Below are 18,822 nucleotides of genomic sequence, written 5' to 3'. Positions count from 1 at the left end.
CTCGTCTTTTTTGGGGAGCTTGGGGTGAGACCCAATTGAGGTTTCACGTAGAAGGTGTTCAGTACATTGTTATTCAGATTCGACTCTGACCTTAATACATGTTACTGACCAATATTAAAGGGGAGGGGGAAATTAACATTTTTTTCCAGCCCCTTATGTGTTCCAGCACTTTACAGTGTAATGTTTTAGTTTTTCTGGTAAATACTACATCCCCATTTCACAGAGGAGAGAACTGAGGCTCAGAGCTGGGATTCTCACCAGGTCTTGTGACTCCATGCCCTTTCCCCAGCATGAAGGTGCTCCAGGTAGCAGTTACTCAGAATTGGAAGGGGAGTCTGGGAGACGGTGTGGGGCCATTTAGGCAGAGGGAAACTTTGCCAAGACTTGAAGGGGGAAAGACGATGGGCTGTCAGGAGAATCATGCACAGGCCGTATAGCAGGATTGCGGGGCTCAACATTGAGAAGTGTCTCTCGGGCTACAGGGGATAGGAAATGCAGAGGTAGGCAGAGACCCAGCTACACTGGGCCTGTTGTGCCATGTCTAGGCATTTGGATTTGGCTGGGAAGTGATGGATAGCTGTGAAGGGATTTTATGAATGTCAGTGGCATGATCTGATTTGTGTGGGGCCCTCCAGCAGCCAATGCAGAGACTGAATGGACAAGAGGTATTGCAGTTCTTAGGAGATCAATGAAGCTGGAATGAGATTTCCCCCCAGCTCCTCTGGCTCAGGCATGGCCCCTCCCCAAACCCCGTGCACATTTCCCCACCCCTAGGGCCATCGGCTTCCCCTGTGGTATCCTCCTCTTCATCCTCACCAAGCGGGAAGTGGACAAGAACCGTTTGAAGCAGATGAAGGCTCGGCAGAACATGCGGGCATCCAACACGGGCGAGTATGAGAGCCAGAGGTTCAGGGCCTCCTCCCGACACGCCCCATCTCCTGAAGCTGGGCCCGGGGTGCAGACCTGAGGAACACTGCAGCCCTCCCCTAGACTGTATTGACCGAGGCCTCCAAACTGCGACGTCCTTTGGGTTTGGCTGCAGTTCTGTTCTTTGCCTCTAAGGTCCACCAGAGGGCGCGTGAAGCCCAGGCTGCTGCCGGCCTGTGTCTCTCCCGTCCCCTCCCCTCCCTGAGAAACCAGCCAAAGGCAAATAAAGTTACTGAGTGTTGAAGTGGAAAGGAACTGGGACTGGATTTTTGAGTCCCTTGGGACGGGAGGGACCAAGGGTGGTGTTGGTTACTCATGTGTGCTGTGTCTCACAAAAGCATTCGGTGTTCCCCTCTTAATGGCTGGGGAAACCACAGAGTAGAGCAACAAGCTTAGGCTCAAGCCCTGAGGACCAAGCCCACAGAGCTGCTGGCCAGGAGGGTGGGGCCTCTCTCAGCTTTGAACAAATAAAAACAGAAAAAGGGCATTGAAGGTGTGAAAGAAAAAAAAAACCACAACACTACTCTTGGCTGAGTCCAAGTGACTCAGCCTCTCGGGGCCTCCGTTTTGTCGTTTTAAGAGGTTCTGGACAGTGATCTCTGAGGCAGGGGACCTAAGCCTGAACCTGTACCCGTCTCCCCCACCCCAGCCTCGAAACTGTCTGCACACGTACAGCTTTGTGGGGAGGAATTCATGAGCTTTGGTGAAGGTCCATGACGTAAGAGAGGTCACGTGCTCTAAGTGTCAGACCCAGTAATGCAGGTTGAGCTTTCATCCGCCGTTCACATGTATCACCAGGAAGCACTGGGGCAAAATGTGCTCGATTATCTTAGAAAAGGTGGAAGGTAGCACGCCAGAATGCAATAGGCAGGAAGTAGATGTTTTGGGCAGAGCCAGACCGGAAGTGAAGAAAACCAGACTCCAGTGGGGTTTTAACTTCTAAACATAAAACTTTATTACATATCTAGTTATATCCTTTTACGTGATATACTCAGGACCAAGGACTTAATACAGGAGTCCTAATTATACCCTTGGGCTGATTTGGTTTCCACCCCACCCGATAGAGTGACCCTTGTCCTCCTTCCCCCTTCCAGCTTGAGGCACTTGGTGTCACAAAGAAAGCAGTAGCTGGCTGGAGAGAAGGGATCCGAGTCTAAAAGCCCGCAGTGAGAGTTAAGGACAGAGGGGAAGTCTCCTTCCTCTCAGTGCCCTCCCCAGGTGAGCAGAAGGAAAGAACACAGAAGCTTCCACAGGTGCCACTCCAGGCTTCATGGCCTGTGGACTGGTGCCGCCAGGGGTTTTCCCTGCCCCCCGCCCAGCCTCTCCATCCCGGTTCCTTCCTGGCCACACTAATGGCGCTAACAAACCACACCATCTCCTGACCTTTGCCCCTCACTTTGAGCAGCCTGAGCATGGGAAGCAAGAGAGCCCTCTGACCAGAGATCTCAAGCACCAGGGAGCCCCCCAGGCCCGACCCCAGGCAGCCTGGGAGAATGGGGACTGGAGGGCTGCAAGTGGGCCTGCTTTCTCTGCCGCCACAGCCATGGGAAGCCCAGAGTAGATGCTGCTCTGTACTGGCCCCTGCACTTGACTTTGTTTGCTTTCATCTCCCTCCCCTGCCCCCAACCCAGATAAATAGTATATACACGCCATCAGAAGAGGAGCTGAAGCAGGGGGGCCCACAGGCACAGATTTATGACACCTCCCTGAGCTGGGGAGTGCCAGGGTTTGCCAAAGGAGTACAGGATAAGGCTGTGGGAGGCCCGGAGGCTGGGGACAAAGCTCTTTGTTAGGGGTTGAAGGAAAACAGCCCCAGCTACTTAGCCCAGAAGCCTATGGCAACAGTGGGAGGGGAAACCTCGCCACCTGGAAGTCACTTCCACCTCCATATTCCCTTTTAGTTACAGAATAGGCTCTTGTCATCCCTCCCCGCTCTAACTCCAGCAGTTAAGAAGAATTTGGTGCCACATAGTGGGTACATATTCAGCCTAGTCCCTGCCAAGAGTTAGTTCCCAGTTCCTCCAGCGCCACTGGGTGGTACCCATATATCCACAGCCAGAGAGGCCACCACACAGGACAGAAAGGACACTGGGCATATTACTTGAGGGGAAGGAAAGGGGCCCGTGGCCTAGACCCCGGTCATAAGGCCCAGCCCTCTAGGGATGTGAGAGCCCTGGGTGGAGCAGAACTGGGGGTGCTCTTAATCGCGACTCCCCACCAGCTGCAGCACGAAGGTGAAGATGTAGATGATGTCCGTGTAGATCTGCAGGGCGCCAGTGATGTAGTCCTCTGGGCTGATGGTGTGCTTCCGGTTCCCCAGGACCAGCTGCGTGTCGTAAGCCAGGAACTGCGGGGACAGGCATGAGTGAGGACCCAGGGGCATAGCGCCAGACCTTGTTTCTGGTCAGCAGATCTGTCCCCGGAGCCTCTGTGCCATGCAGCAGTGTGCTTAGGGGACGCATTAATGAACAACACAATGCATAGTCTCCACCCTCAAGCAGTTCAGAGTCTATAATATAAAGAGAGAGGTGCCCTGTCTCTACAGGATGGCCTGCTGAGTGTCCTCTAGCAGTGGGAACCAGAGACGGCGGGAACGCCCACAAAATCAGTGGGACCTCTTGACAGTGGGAGCAGAAAGGGTGGTTGTGGCCACACCACCGGCCTCCTGGGCAGCCCAAACTCCTGCTCCATCGGCTAAGTTCCTCCTCCCCTTCTCCTCAGCTTTCCTTCCCAGAGGAGACAGGTCCCTACTCACCAAGGTGAAGCAAATGGCCCCCAGAGCAGCATAGACCATATGGAGCCAGTAAACCTGGGGAGAGGACACAGGGATGGTGTTAGAAATCTTAGCAAAGCATGGACCATGGAAGGCTCTCCCAGGACCAGCTTCCCTGGGATTCCGGCACCTAGGTGGGTAGATCTAGGAAGCTACCTACATGAAAGGACTATCTCTGCCTTCCAGATCTTGGAGGAAATTAAGAATGGGTGATACATTTAGCAGGGAAAACATCCTCCAATGACCATATAAAAACCAATCGCCAAAGCGAGTTAATGTACAGAGGTGTCCATTATATTTCTGGTTAAAAGAAGGTGGTCGAATTATAGCTCTGGGAGGGGTGGACTCAGGCATGTGCTGGTTGGAGAGCTTTATCACATAACCCCCAGGCAAGGTCAGTCTTTAGGAGGGTGGTTCTTGCAGCCCAACCTGGGAGGGACAGACTAAAGAAGAGAGTTGGGAGGGAAGCCTCTCAACCGCCTGATGAACATCAGAATCGGAGAGTACCCCCAGGGCAGCCCTGCTCAGCATTCTTCCAGGGGCCTGTCCACAGAGGGGCAGGGCCAGCCCATGGCCAAGTGCACAGGCAGCCCTCCTGTTCATGTTTCCCCTTCCAGCACTGTTCCCTTCTCTCTGCCATGAGGCTCCCCTCTCAGCCTAGGGGCCTCAGGCTTTCCCCTGGCTGACTGGAAAAAAAGAGGAGCTGGCTACAGTGATCCCTAAGGCTCCTTCCACCCCAGCCCATCTTCTCGGTCCTCTGGGTTCCCCTCCCAGACCTTGGTCTCGGCCGACAGACCGCTCTCACCCACTACTTCCTGTAGGAGTCCACAGGCTGTCCAAGGCCTCAGGTGCTATGGCTCCCAGGGCCGGCGGTCGCTAGAGCGGAGCTATGCCCTAACCCAAAGGACGGGGCTTCAGCAAAGGACGGTGCCTTTGCTAGTCGGTCGAGAGTTTCTGGAAGTTAGAGCCTGCCCCGAGGCCCGCGGGGTCTGCTGCACTCATCATACAGAAAGTCTTCCCCAAGCACTGGCTTTGCTGACCCCAGCTCTCCCGAGACACTCACATATTTGAAGGCCAGCACAATGGCAGTGACAATCCCAGTCACCATCATCACAATTCCCAGGACACAGAAGAGGCCTGTGCACGACGTGAAGTCCACCTGCCAGGGAGGAAGAGTGAGGCCCCTGTGAGACGAGTTCCACCGCTGGCGGCCCAGCAAGACGGGCCCTGCCTCCCCCAACCAGGGAGTCCCAGCACTGCCTCCTGGGGGACATGGGAGTGACAGTCTAGGACAGACCAGAAGCAGTTTTGTAGGTGTAGTACCTATGAAGGGAAGGGGATGAGGGTCTCCAAGGGAACTCTCCAGTGTAGGGGTCTGGGCCCTTCCAGGCTTGCTCCATGCAAGCCTTAAGGGCCAGTCTGTACAAGAAAGGGAGGTGCAGTGGCGAGGGGAGGACCCTCCGGACCCTCCTTACCTTGGTTTGGAAGCAGAAGATGGTGACTGAAATGGACACCACGGCCGTGATGATCATTGCAATGATGACGGCTTTGGTCTGATACATGCTGGAGGGAAGGAGTTGCAAGAGGCCAGAGGCATAGGCGCATTATGACTGACTCCAAAACCGCCATTCCCGGAAGGACCCCACGCAGAAGACTGCCACCCAGGGATGCCCCACTCCCCCACAACACCCACTCCCCCAGGGCGTGGAGGTGTGTCCCTGACTCTACCTGGCAATGGTACCGGTCATGAAGCCCAGGGCAAGAGTCTGAGGGAAGGAAGGAGACAAGAGTGAAACAAAGGAGACGAGACGCATCGCCACGGTGGCAGGTCAGAGCTGGGGGTAAATGTGACCGGGGAGGCCAAGGCAGGGGCCAGGACATGGCGATGGAGAGAACCAGAGCGATCTTCCACAGGGGCGCTGCCACCCCTTCCCTGGGGCTGACCCTCACACCATCTCCACCTCCCCACCCCGCTTCTAGACTTACAAAGAGGACCAGCAGGATGATGTTCCATGGGAAACGGCGTCTGAAGCGGGGAAAAACATGATTAAGTGGCCTGGGGCCAGCCTGGTATCAGAGAGTCCTTAGCAGAAGGAAGTCCTTGGCAGGTGCCTAGAGGATTAGGCCTTGACTTGGGGGAGGGGAGGCTGGCCCGGCCTCTGGTACCTGCTCAAGTGTTCTATGCAGGGACAACAGAGGGTGACAGGACAGACTTGGGCTATGGCGCCACAAAGACCTGGATTCATCTGCAGCTCTTACACTGTCTGTGTGACTGAGAAAGTTACTCAGCCTCTCTGAGCCTTAGGTTCTTCCTATGTGTTAAGTGGTTACAATGTTACATAGCTTGTAGGGTTGCTGTAAGAATAAAGGTTAAGGTACTTTATTTCTTTCCCTTTTTTTCCCCAAATTTTAAGAGAAAGTTTAACCAGCTGGGCTGCCTAGGCTCAGGGAAAAAATTATAGAAGCAAGAGACCTTGGGACATTGGGAGGGAGAAAGGCAAAGGTACCGTGCCTGGTGGGGGGGAAAGAGGGGTGGGGGGAGGTTCGTGCTCAGAGAGGGAGAGCGTGAAGAGCCAGGTATTTTGCACACACCTGAAAGTAGCTGCTCGCATCCTCATTATTGCTTGTAAGTCCCCATTCAGCTGCTATAGGGATACCCCTTTCTTCCCAAAAGATTTGGCCCCACTCCTGCCCCCTGCCATCCCTTCTCATTGTCTAAGTCTCGGGGACTCACCTGGGTCCCTGGCAGCAGGCAAGGGTCAGGTAGGTAGCCAGGAAGACGGCACTGGGGGAAAGAGACAGGAAGTAGTCCACAGGCCTGACCTGCTCCTCAGCCCCTCCTGGCCCAGCCTGGCGGCACTTGGCAAGCCAGCAGGCGGGAGGCCCACAGAGCTGTTTGGAAGTCTGAGGGGAAGCTACCCAGGACAAGATTACCCCAGCCAAGGACACTGAGAACCTCTGTAACAAAGCGGGGGGAGGGGCGGGGAGCCGGCCAGAAGAGGGTGAAGGAGGCCATAGCAAACAGGCCCACAGAACATGGAGACCACTGTGCCGTGTGCGTGCTGCCTCAGTCCCCCGGCCCTGCCCTTGGGAGTTCTGTGCTGCTTCTCATGGGATGGCGCGCACTGCACTCCCCAGCACACGCAGCAACCTGGGGAGCCCCTCACAAAAGTACTGGACCCCTGCCCTGAGAAACGCCAGACAGTTGTCACCCTTCTCCCCTTGCCCTGAGCCCAGGGGCATGCAGACTCACTAGGATACGTAGTAGACAGCCGTGTTTCTCCTCACAAACTCGCCGACGGGCTGCCTGTGGAGCAGGGCAGGACAAGAGAGGAGTCACAGCCATTTCCCCTAATCGCCCACAACCAGCTCTTCTTCCCGTCTGCCTGAGTAGAGGGCCCACCCCACCTCACCCCAGCTCCTGGCAGGTGCCCCAGAGCAGGCCCGGGACCCCGGAGCTTGTAAGAGGGTCGGAGAGGCCCAGGGACTCACACAAAGGTGAAGATAGCGATGATGGCCACCGTGATGAGCAGCTGGACGGAGATGATGCTGTACACCTGGAACAGAGACAGGGTCACCATCCCACACCCCGGCCTCTCCCCAGGAAGCAGCCGGCCCCCGAGACCAAGGGGCCCAAGAGACTCTCCTCCTCTCCTGTCTACTATTGGCAGGGAGGGCCTCCTTAATTGTGAAGGGTCCACTCTTTGTCTTCACTTGAGAGCCCTCCCCAGCTGCAGCCAGGTGGAGCGGCTGGCGCAGGTGCTATGCACACCTCAGAGCTGACCCCCACCTCCAGCTGTTCCTTGACACCCCCATCCCTATCTGGCTCCAGCCTCAGTTTACTGCTTCCTTCCTCAGCCTCACGGCATGACCAGGCATGGCATTCACACAGTTTGAGCCGACATTTGTCAGGCATCTGTCTGCTCGGAGCGGAGTGCTGTGCAGCCATGATGTGGGGAAGGGGGCGGCGGGCTATGATCATTTCTGGCTCTGAGGTGCTTACAGTCCAAGAGGAGAAAGGGGCCTGGGGAGGGGAGGACACTTCACAGAGCCCGCTGGGATTTTCCCAGGCTGAATTTGCCCCCGACACTAAGACAAGGCCACAGGAAGAGGGGCAAAAGGTTGGGGAACGGGTCAGAAGAGTGCAGGGCTAACAAGAAGCTGGAAGGCAGCGGCTCTCCCCATGGGAATGGTTGCCCCAGGGCTAACAGTGCTCCCTGCTCCCAGAGCCCAAGGGCCCCAGGTACCCCTGCCTCCCAGCCCAGATCTCACCTTTCGAATGAAGGTGTGTCGAACTTTCATGTCTTCCCAATCTCCAGGCCCAAAGCTGTCACTCACTGCTCTCTCACCATCATAGCCCGGGCCTAGGGACAGATCACATGTGACCAACTGGGAACATGTGGCCCCCATCCCAAAGCCTCCACAACATTATCGTAAACAGAGACTCAGGTATCTCTAACCAAAAAACAAGTGTTAGAACTTGAACTCCTCGCCCGAACGAGGTCCTCTGGGTGCCCGCAGAGTGACCCAGAGCTGGCCTGGGCGCCACAGCCAGCTGTGTGCCCCTGTCACTAAGGAGCTTAGGTTAGAACCGCCCCCATCGGCGTGCATTCATTGAGGGCTCCTGGGTGCAGGTGCCCAGCCCACACCGGATGCTCTGAAGTATGACACGTGCTCTCTGCCAGCAAGAGGGCTCCACCTAAAGAGGAAGCCTGGCAGGCACGTGGCTTGGAGCGTCAGCCAGAAGAGCCGTGGGGTCTAAGTAGGGGATGCAAAGGCAGAAGGAAGAAAAGGAAGGTAGAAACACAGCACGTGTGTGTGGAGGGTGGAGAAGAGCGTGGACTCAGAGGAAACAGACATGTCAGGGTACATAGTCACAGGACACGGCAGGACGGGAAGCGTGACCGATGCACTGACACTCGCCAGAACAGATGAGCATGGCCAGATGAGCCTTTGGCTGCGCTCCAGGCCCGCAGAGATGCTGCCGACCTCAAAGCATTCCTCGAATGCCGCGAATGCCTGCCCTGAGCCGCTTTCAAAATCCACACGGGGGCTGCTCAGGAAAAGACCCAACTGCCTTCTAATCTTATCTCACTTCTGACCAAACAGGATTTACTTGCCACAGCAGTTACCAAACATCCAAATGACTTCTAGATGTTTGCAAAAATCAGATATTACCTTAAAGGACAAGGATTTGTCAACACCAAATTAAAAAAAAAAAAAAAGTGCCTCAGGTTCCAAAGGGAGACTGGAAAGGGGTGGGGGGGGCGGGGGCAACTGCCTGGTTAGGGACAGCCCCCTAAGGTGACAGCTCTGACGTAATTAATTACTTCACCCAGCCACTTGCCCCTGTGATGTAACTTCTAGTGTGGCTGATGGACTCAGTCTCCCTGCTGAATAAAGGGGCTAACGGGTGGCCCACAGGGCTAGGTGCTGAGGGGAAAAGCAGTGAGGTAACAAAGGTGGGAAACAGGGATGAAAAATCAGATTAAAAGGAAAAAAAGGAGGTGGCTCATGTGCTGTGTTCCTCCTCCCCCGCCACCCCCCCCCGCCCCCGTCAGGGACTCACCGTAGTGCATGGGCATCGGGTGGATGGGGGGCATAGGCTGTGGGTAGCCAGCAGGGTGACCATAGCCAGGCTGTGGGTAGGCGGGGTAGGCAGGGTACCCGCCAGGCAGGACGGACGGCTGCCCATAGCCACCCTGGGGTGGAGGGTACAGGGGGTTTCGGTCCTCATACGGAGGCGGGGCACTGGGGTTGGACATGGCCGCTCAAGGGCTGAGGAGAGACCCCAGCTGCTGGGACCTGAAATGGGAGGTGAGAAAGGCAGTCGTGAGTGCCCAGGCCCGACTCGCTCATCCCCAGTCCAGGCTGTCTCTGTAGAAGGCGACCCTCCTATTTTCCTTCAACCATGGTGTGTCACCCCCTGCTCACAGGCCACCCCCCCATGGCCACAGTGCCCCTGACCCACCAGCTCAGCCCCTGCCTCTCGCCTTTACACCCGCTCTCTGTCCACAGGCCTCCTCACTGTGCAGTGTCCTGCCCATGGTGGGTGGGGGCAGCAGGAGCCCAGAGGAGTCACTAGGCATCAGTGGGGTGAGCGAAGAGGAGCAGGGGCCTGGGAACTCCCCTGTGGTCGTTTAAGAAAACCTTCTAGCGACCAGGGAAGAAGCCTGATGGCCCAGCAGAGCCTGGTGAATCACAAGGCCAGCTGGGACCCAGTGAAGGGGTCAGCCCAGCCCCCACGGCAGCTGGCTGGCGTGCGGGGCTGCAAGGCAGAGCTGGGGGAGCCAAGGCCCGCAGTGGAGGGTGGGGGAGGAGGCGCAGGACAAGCCAGCCCCGGCGCCGCGCCGCCGCAGCCACCAGGCCCGGAATGGGAGGGCGGAGGGCCCGCGGACTCAACCAGGCTGAGTCAAGGGAAGCCTGAGGCCTGGGGGAGCGCGCGCACTGGGGCTGGCAGGCGGCACAGAAGGGCAGGCCCGAGACAGGCCTTTCTGGTTTCCTCAATAACAGCCTCGGCATGTTAGATGGGCATGTGGCAGCCTATGCCACTGCTCCCTTCACAGGCTCCCCTGGGAGTGGGGAGTGCTGGCAGGGCCTCCGACGCCCCTGGGAGCGGGAGGCCCACGTTTTGAACCCCAGGGTCTCTGGTATCGCTGCGATCCCTGCCTGTCTCCCCCCAGGCAGTGGTGAGGAGGAAAGAAAGAGCAAAGAGGGTTCTGCCCCAGGGTCCAGTCAGTACCTTCTCTGCAGGATGGAAGGCCCACAGCCTGGGGAAAGCTGAGGAGCAGGGCCCCAGAGGTTCGGTTCAGAATGGGGAACCGAGGCCCAGGGCGGCCAAGTGCTTCCTCGGGAATCACAGAGCAAGCAGGTTAATGGCACCACCAGAATCGAGGCCTCAGGGTCCTGGATATGTGCCCTCCGCCTTATGCTGTATTCTTTGTGTCTCTTAAGCCAAATCAATGTCCTCCAGGCCTGATGTTCCCCTTTGAAGTAACAGAGATGGGGGCTTGGGAAGAGCTAAGGAGGAGGTCCTGGGAAGGCGCTTGGAAGGCCCCTCTTAAGGACAAGTCCTGAGAGTCTGGGCACCTTGACAGGGCCACCACCTCCCCCCAGAGCATCTCCCAAGGGGCGGACCTCTAGGATCCCACAGGGAAGAAGCAAGCACCCCTGATCCAGGTCAGCAGACAGCCTCAGAGCCTCTGCTGGAAGGAAGGGAGAACTGGCTTTTGAGGGCACCCGCACAGTTCAGAGATCAGATAAAGGGTTGTCTCATCTCTTGTCTCTCATGACTAGTGGGGTAACAGAGAGAGAGAGGAACGGGGCGGGGAGGGGCAGGCAGGAGGGACGGCATAACAGGCCAGGTCTCTCAATGGGCTGTTCTGGGGAAAGCTGTTCTCCATCTTCCCAGAGTAAATGGACCAGCACAGCAAGACTGTGTCAGGTCAGAAATCAGAAAGATGTCGCCGGCAGTGACGGCAGGACACAGCACACCAGGGCCTCACATGTTCGGTCGTGGGGACGGGCCTGCGCCGTGGAGTGGCGGCTCCTGAGGACAGTGGGAAGGAAGAGACAGTGGGGAGTAAACACTGAGTGCTGGGAGCCTAAGAAACTGAGATATTAACTACTGGAGATGTTCTAGGTTTATATAAGGGTGAGAAAATATTCATAAGTACTTATAGTACGTGACTCTCCGTAACAGACTTTTTAAAAAGAAAGGAAAACTGGAGTCCCCTTCCACGAGGAAGAGGCTCCTCCCTATACCCCTCTATCCACCCCCTTCAAAAACCCCCTTTAACTCCACCAAGAGAACGGAGGTCACCTGTTTGCAGGAAGAGGGACAGGCGGGTCACCTTTGAGTCGGATTACCTATCATTATTACCATCATCTCAGCGCCCCGAACCTGCCTGATGTCCACCGTCCAGCTGGTGGCACACAGGTGAGCAGGCTGAACACAGCTGAGGAGGCACTGGCAAGAAAGGCCTAGTCAAAAGCTCCAGCTAAGTCACCAAACAGTGTCACCAGTGCCCAGTTCTGTCATTTCATTGGGGTGCACCTCCGTGAAATGAGCTGAGTGGACCAGATGATCTCTGAGCTCATTTCCAGCTCCAACAGACTGGCATCCTGTGACCTCTCTGCGAAACCTGCCCTTTGCCCAGCCAGCCAGCCCGCCCGCCAGCCACCCGCCCCTCCCTCCTTCCTCCTTCCTCGAAGCAAAGCCGGGCAGACAGGTCCCTCCCCAGGCGAAGGGATGAATCAGGGAGAGCAAGGCCAGCCTTCGATGGCCCCCAGGACTCCAGGGTTCTAGCACAGCGGGCTGCCAGCTCCCTCCGCACTCCCTCCCTCCCTCCCTCTCCTTCGGGCCTCAGAGGGATTCCCCAGCCGCTCTGCCAGGGGGACACGCAGGTCGGCAGGTCACAGTCCAGTTCTCTGGGGCCTCAGCCATCAGCCCATGCTCACCAGAGACCGGCACTGCCCAGGCCACCTCACTATGCCCCCGTTTCTCCACCTGGAAAACAGATTTAAGGCTCTGATGGTGCCCTCTCCAGAGGTGAACAAATTAAATGAGGAAACACTCACAGAACACGTAGAGCGGTGCCTGACAGCCTGATAAACAGTAAATGTTGACTATTTTTAGTTATTTCATTAAATCCTCAAAATACCCAATAGGGTGTATAATGTCATTATCCCTGTTTACAAAATAAGGAATAGAGGCTTAGAAGAATTAAGTCAGTTGCTGGAGGCTACTTAGCTGGGGGGTGAGGGAGTCAAGACTGGAGCGCCAGGACTGGCTCCAGAGCCCCCACTCTTAGAGCCCCAGCTCAGATCCCGCATTCGAACACCCTGTCTATTCAGACTTCTCACCGCTTCCCATCTAAGACCCTCAAACGGCAGCAGAGGCTTACACCGCAAATGGATTCAGAACCATTCAGCCCCTTCCATAATCCCCAAGTTCCCCAGCCCTGTGCAACCGCGCACAGGGAAAGAGGGTTTGTCAGAGAGACACACTCTTACACGTGAGAGCTGAAATGAAACTCACTCGGTGAGGGCAAGCCCACCCCCTCGCTTTACCAAGCAGACAGCCATAGCGCAGGGAGGAGAGGGACGTGCCCTCGGTCACAAAGCGGGGCCTAGGGTCAGGATTACATCCCAGATCTCTGGTGTGGAGGCATGGGCACAGGATAGGGAGAGAGTGTCCAGGCCCATTAGGGGAGTAGCTGGGCTCAGCCACACTCACCTCTGAGCGATGCCAGGCAAGCAGGAGCCCCGGGGGTCAGGGCTGCCCGCGCTGGCAGCCTCTGAGCCTGCTCCCCAGCTGCTGCCCCACCTACACGGCAGGCCTGGCCACCCCTCATCGAGACCTCAGCTAGGGATGAGGCTTAGGGCTGGCGCTGGCCTGGGTAGCAGGGAAAGGAGGAAGTGGTCAGTGTTTACCTTTGTAACTGTGACTAAAAAATACAGTGTTGAAAGAGGAGGGAAACAGTCCAGAGACAGAGTGAGGATGATTCATGCCCAAAGCCTAGAAACCAGGAATCAGGTCATCTGGGTAGCTATTGAGGGGCTCGCAGTCTCCAGGGGCTAAAAAAAGACTGTTAAGGTTCCCCATGGGAAGCCGGAATTTTCCTAAAACACAGTGAGCATTCAGCTTCTACTGGACACACTCCAGTGGCAGGGAGAAGGCTGTTCCACTGGCAGGCAGCTTGAATCGCTGGAACATTCTTCCTCACAATGCCTGTTACCAAGACATTCAGACTCTGCCCTGTCCTTGCACGCCACAGACCTAAGTTTGCTCCCCTCTCCTATGGCCCTGATCCCTGTCAGGAAGGAGCCAGAGCCTGTCCTTTCTCCTGCAGGATCCCCGGACCCAGCCATCAGAACAGCAGAAGCGGGTGGGCCCCAATGCAGGATTTGTTGGCTGTCCGGGTTTTCAGATGCAGCCTCGGGGAAGCATCCCCTTCCCCTGGAAGCGTGGCCACCTTGCTCCTGGCCAGGTGAGGCCCAGGTGAGGCCCAGACCCAGGCGCCCCCCAGGGGGGCACCTGAAGGGTTAAGGCTCTGGAATCTGCAGAGGCCTGTGCTACTGGGGTTACACCAAAAGGGTGTGTGCGTTGGAGGGAGGGGCCAGAAAGGAGCAGCTGACTGGTCCAGGCAGCGTGCCCTCCTCCCTGCCAGGAACTGGTGCCCAGAGCCCAATGGAAAGAATAGCTCAGAGTGCACATCTCAGGAAACCCCACCCAGCAGGCCCAGGAGGGCAGCCCCTGGCCCACTGTGACCTGATCTCTTTACTTCCCTCTTCCTTTACCTATTCCAACTCACCCTGCTCTTCCCGCCCCACTCCCCAGAAAAAAACACTTCACCCTCCTACCCCAGCATATAGCCACCAGGGCAGACGAGTAAAAAGATACACCCAGGTGTCTGGGCTCGTCACCAAGCCTGATGCACATGGGCCACAGGGCCCAGAGTCAACTTACCCTTTTGTCCGCCTGGCCCCTGGGGTTAATAGGATGACGCTGAACGGATCTAAAAACCGAAACGTCAGAGCTGGAATGGACTTTAGAAATCACCTAGTCATTTGACAAAGAAACCCCAGAGCCAAGAAAGTTCCTGCCTCAGCCCACGACAAGCCCTCTGGGTCATGGGTTTTGAACTTCATTCTCAGTCCTGCCTACTGAGAACAAGCCACCCATTTCCCCAGTTCTCCTTGTCCTCCTGCTCATAAATAGATTAAGAAGTCATGACTTCCTCCCCAGCCTCTGTCTCTAGCCAAGGCAGCCTCTGTCCCGTCAGAGGCTGAGAGGGTTGGCTCCGGTCTCCCCGGAAGAGGAAGCTGCCCTGGAGAACAGGGAGGATCCAGGCGTCCCCAGCTCCCCCACCGCCCTTCTCTGAGGGCCGAACTGCGCCATCAGGGTGGGTGATCTCAAAGACCCCACACAAGCCCGTGGTCAGAACAGCCTGCGAGTGCAGATCAGGAATGAGGAAGCCATCAGCAGACAGGGAGGGAAGAGAATCACTTAGAGTAAGTAGTTCTTGCTGTGTACTTAGGCACATAGGAGCCTCACAACAGCCCTATGACAGGCATATTCTTATCTCCACTCTACAGATGACAAAACTGAAATTCAGAGGAAAACAGACCCAAGGTCCCATACCAGACAAATAGCAGAGGTGGGTTTGAACCCAGATCTGGTGTCTGATTTTATACCTGCCTGGAGCAGAGGTCTCTGAGACACCCCCACCAGTCACCTGTGTGATGAGGTCAGCACCCAGGGCAGGTGGAGGTAGAAAATATCTTTGCTGTTGATAGCCAGTCCTTCCCCCCCTGTAGAAGGTCCATCCAGGCCAAAGCTCTGGTCCTGACTCCACTGTGTGAGTCAGGATAGGCCACTTCACATCTCTGGACTGTTTTCTCATCTGTGAACGAGCACACTGAACCGAAATATCAAAGTCCATGCGAATTCTAACAGTCTCTGAATCTGAATGAAGGACCTAACAAACCAGGACATGAGGCTTTGGGGCAGAATTACCTACTTCCTGAAGAATCTAGGCTAAGGTTACGACTCACGCTAACTGGTCTGGAGGACTGTCCACAGAGGCAGAGGCATGTGGCATGATCTGGGTGTGGGGGTGGCCTTAACTCTCTGTCCTCCCAGACTGCCCGCCTATTGCCCTGTGGACCCTACGGCCAGCATCTCCTAGGGGCCCACTCACCCCAGGACCTGCAGAGAAATACAGTAGCAGTAGACGGGGAAGAACAAGGCAGAAAACCAAGAGCCCGAGGTTCAAGTCCTAACTCTACCACTAACTGGCCTCCTTTTCCCCCAAATCAGCCTCCGTGAGGGAGGGGTAGAGAGGCCCGTTACCCAAAACTAGAGAGGGGAGAGCTAGAGTCATCAGCCAGGTAGTTCCCAGACTGCTCTACAGAAAGAACACTGCCCCGGAGAGAGCAGTGATGAGCTCTGGAAACAGATCAGTCTGAAAAACTATCCATATGCCCCTTTGGAAATTCACAAAGCACAGGCCGCTGAGAAGTGCTGCAGTGAGCAAACCTGCTCAACTTCGCTGAACCCAGTGTTACTTCAAACTTTCTTAAGCCCAAAACATTTTCATCAAAACACACCCAATTAATAATATCCTACGGAATGCTGGCCAGGCCACCTTTGATTTACAGATAGACCCAACCCTGAGAATGATTCGTGTCCTAACTCCGGTCTTTTTTAAAAATTGAGGTATAAATAACATACATTATATTAAGTGTCAGGCGTACAACATAATAATTCAGTATTTGTATATAGTGCAAAATGGTCACCACAGTAAGTCTAGTTACCATCCCTCACCATACAAACTCACAAAATTTTTCCTTGTGACAAGAACTTTTAAAATTCACTCAGCAACTACATACACTACTTTCAAACACGCACTACAATATTACTGACTCTCTAACTCCTCTTAAAACCCCTGTCCTTACATAGCCCCTCAGAACCGTCACATTATGTACCAGGCATGCCCCTCACTCTCAGAGTCAGCTCAGTGCCTGGATCCTCTGTGAGAGTCCCCCCCGCCCCGGGGCTCCCCATCATAATCTGCACAGTGGGATTTACTGCCAAGGGCTAGGTGACATCCTCAACTAGCATCGAACCAGGAGGCTGGCAGCCCCTGACATCACCTTAACGTAACAGGAAAAAAAATACAAATCATCACACACAAGAATAAGTACTCATTCTTTTCTTCCTCCCTGCCCACTGTATTGAGTATCCTCTAGGTACCCAGCACTGTGGCCTGTGGACTTCTGGATATCATTTCTACTTCAAAACAAAACCCAGGCTTTGCCTTAGAATTCCAGAATCTTCGAGGTGGATGAATCCGTCAAGGCCATCCCCTCCAAGGTGTTCCCAACAGAATCCTCCAGAAATCCCACATCGCATTGCTAGCAGAGGCCTTCTTCCCAGAGAGCTGTGTGAGCTTCTATTCTCAGGCCCTCCCAGTGCAGCCCTCTGAAGTCACACAGGTGTGTGTCCCTTCTCGGGGGCTTCAGTCCAGGAAGAGAAGTTCGGGGGAATCCAAGTGCTCTGAGGTGGACAGCTTCCAGCAAAGGCCCCCGTTCCCGTGGGAGGAGGCTAAGCTGAGGTGGCCTTCAGCCCAGCTCATGACACAAGGCTCTCCCCACACTTAAGGTGTAACCCATCATTACCTCCCTGACATACCCGTTTTTACAAGTGAGGTCCTGAGATCATGGCATAAGAAGAAAGAGGAAATCAGGGCCCTTGACACTGTATGGTCCCACCAGTTCTTCCTAAGCTACACACTGGGCTCCTGGGTCCTCATGACTGGAGAGACAAGGAGAGCAGGCAGGTGAGAAGTATGGCTGCCCGTTTGTCCCAAACAAAGCAGCCCCAGGGAAGCCCCTTGCTCCCGCCGCCGCCAGTGACTGGCCAGGCCAAAGGCATTGGCTTTGAAACCAAAGCGCACCAGTGAGATGAATATTTCAGAGCCCCAGAAAACTGGACACCTGAGCGACCTTCCATGACATGTGGCTCTGACCCTGATGCCCAGGCCTGCCCCCACTTATCCCGTGCCCAGGTTCCGCAGGTAGAACCCCACCCAGAGGCCACAGTGGGCTGGACGCAGATAGAGACCCGCTCCCCCCACCCCCAGGGCAGAACTGAGGCAGGATCCACAAGATGCCAAGCCTCCAGCGTTCTTCCACTACTTGCCCTCGCTCTGTCCCCTGGCTCCTGCCCCGGTCTCCACTTGTTTACCCCTTGCCGATTTTCCTGCTTGTTTTTTTCTCTGACCCAAAGAAGCCAGGAAGAAAACAATACTCCCCCTGTAGCTTTCTGTACCCAGCCTAGAGTGGCAAGAACAGGCAAAGTGAGGCAAAACCACGGTAAGCGGTGGCCGCTCCCACACGCCAAGGGCGGGGGCTGCTCACTGTTTCCACCTGCCTCTCCCCGCACTCATTAGAATACTCCTATCTACACCTTGGCAGGCAACGGGGGCAAGCCGAGGCCAGGGCGAGTGCTGCGCCACCTCCCGCTCCCACCAGGCGAGGGCCATGCGCGCCCTCATTTCCAGGCACAGCTGGCCACCCTGGGGGTGGCGCGGTGGACACGCCCGACGATAGGCACGAGCCAGAAAGGGGGGCACTCTCAGACCCTGTCCCGCTCGCCGGTGCCCACAACGAGCCGCTCGGCTCCCAAAAGGAAAACAGGCGACGCTCGCCTGCCCCGGGCGCAGAAGGAAGCGAAATTCCAAAGGAGAGAGCGACAGATCCCCGTTCGGGCACCGGCTTCCCGGGAACTCCGATAAAGTTTGGGGACCTGGCCCAGCACCGCCCCAGCCCTCGCTCAGTCCCCGCCGGCCCCCAGTCCCCAACTCCCGCCGCCCGCGAGCCTTTGGCTTGCCTGGCCGATTCAGACGGTGTGTTCCCGGCCTCCAGGCGTCGCAAGTCCCGCACCGTCAGCTCTGGCCTGGGCTGGGATGGGCTGAGCTGGGCTGGGGCCCCGCGCCCCGCCCCGTCGCGTCGGCCCCGGTGGGGCGGGGTCACCCGGCGCCGCCGAGGGGGCGCTGGGGTCCGCCCCGGTCCCGCCCGCTTCCGGCCTGTGGCCAGGACGAATCCACTAGTATTTTCTAATTTAAAGGCAATACGTAATTACTGATGGAAACTTAGAAAACTCAAAAATACAGGATGAAAAGCACTTCATTCCGCCCCCTCCCGACTGCCAGCGGGAAGCGTTTGCTTTCGGTGTTTCTTTGCCTTCCTGTACTTGCTTTTCTAGAGATCATATGACGTAAATTGTGTTTACTGCTTTTCTTTTACTTAGTATTTTATCACAGGCATGTTCTTGTCACTAAATATTATTCAAAAGCACACTTTTAGTGCCTCAAAGTATTCTATCACATAGCTATGCTGATTTATTACGTCGATTTCCTACTGGACAACACGTTGTTTCTCACTTTTTCATTATTAGATACAGTCCGTGATGAACATCTTTGACAACTTTTTAAGCCAAATGCACTTTTTAGGTTTCAAACTTCAAACAACCTCACACACAGGTGGGACTTCCAATCACAGTCCCTGGAGGCCAAGGTGCTTCCGTTCCAAGTCACTTCAACCCAGAAAGCAGC

General features: G+C 55.8%; 2 protein-coding genes across 2 annotated transcripts in view; one reads left to right on the top strand and one right to left on the bottom strand.

Moving 5' to 3' along the window:
• The window catches only part of PNKD (PNKD metallo-beta-lactamase domain containing), a 63,301-nt gene that overhangs the window by 1,271 nt on the left and 43,208 nt on the right, over positions 1-18,822 (top strand). The gene's annotated exons all lie outside the window — the stretch shown is intronic.
• On the bottom strand, positions 1,858-18,216 carry TMBIM1 (transmembrane BAX inhibitor motif containing 1). The gene is made up of 12 exons (XM_054585670.1): positions 18,099-18,216; positions 9,270-9,505; positions 7,973-8,064; positions 7,193-7,257; positions 6,954-7,007; positions 6,435-6,485; positions 5,687-5,726; positions 5,429-5,466; positions 5,176-5,263; positions 4,764-4,859; positions 3,683-3,736; positions 1,858-3,274 (listed from the first exon to the last, which is right to left on the bottom strand). The coding sequence occupies exons 2-12, from the start codon at positions 9,463-9,465 to the stop codon at positions 3,128-3,130; spliced, it is 921 nt and encodes a 306-aa protein (XP_054441645.1). The 5' UTR covers positions 9,466-9,505; positions 18,099-18,216; the 3' UTR covers positions 1,858-3,127.

The sequence above is a fragment of the Pteronotus mesoamericanus genome, unplaced genomic scaffold, assembly GCF_021234165.1.
Source record: "Pteronotus mesoamericanus isolate MK-2021 breed Mesoamerican mustached bat unplaced genomic scaffold, CSHL_Meso_final contig_90, whole genome shotgun sequence".
NCBI lineage: Eukaryota > Metazoa > Chordata > Mammalia > Chiroptera > Mormoopidae > Pteronotus > Pteronotus mesoamericanus.
Note: the sequence above shows the minus strand (reverse complement) of the source record. Positions and strands in the feature narration are given on the sequence as shown.

Bases quoted from the DNA above. Each gene is read 5' to 3' on its own strand.
- TMBIM1 (XM_054585670.1), bottom strand. From the start codon at position 9,465: ATGTCCAACCCCAGTGCCCCGCCTCCGTATGAGGACCGAAACCCCCTG. The intron at 7,258-7,972 runs GTGAGATCTGGG...TCTCTGTTCCAG, and splicing joins GACACACCTTCATTCGAAAG to GTGTACAGCATCATCTCCGT. The intron at 4,860-5,175 runs GTAAGGAGGGTC...CCTCCCTGGCAG, and splicing joins TCTTCTGCTTCCAAACCAAG to GTGGACTTCACGTCGTGCAC.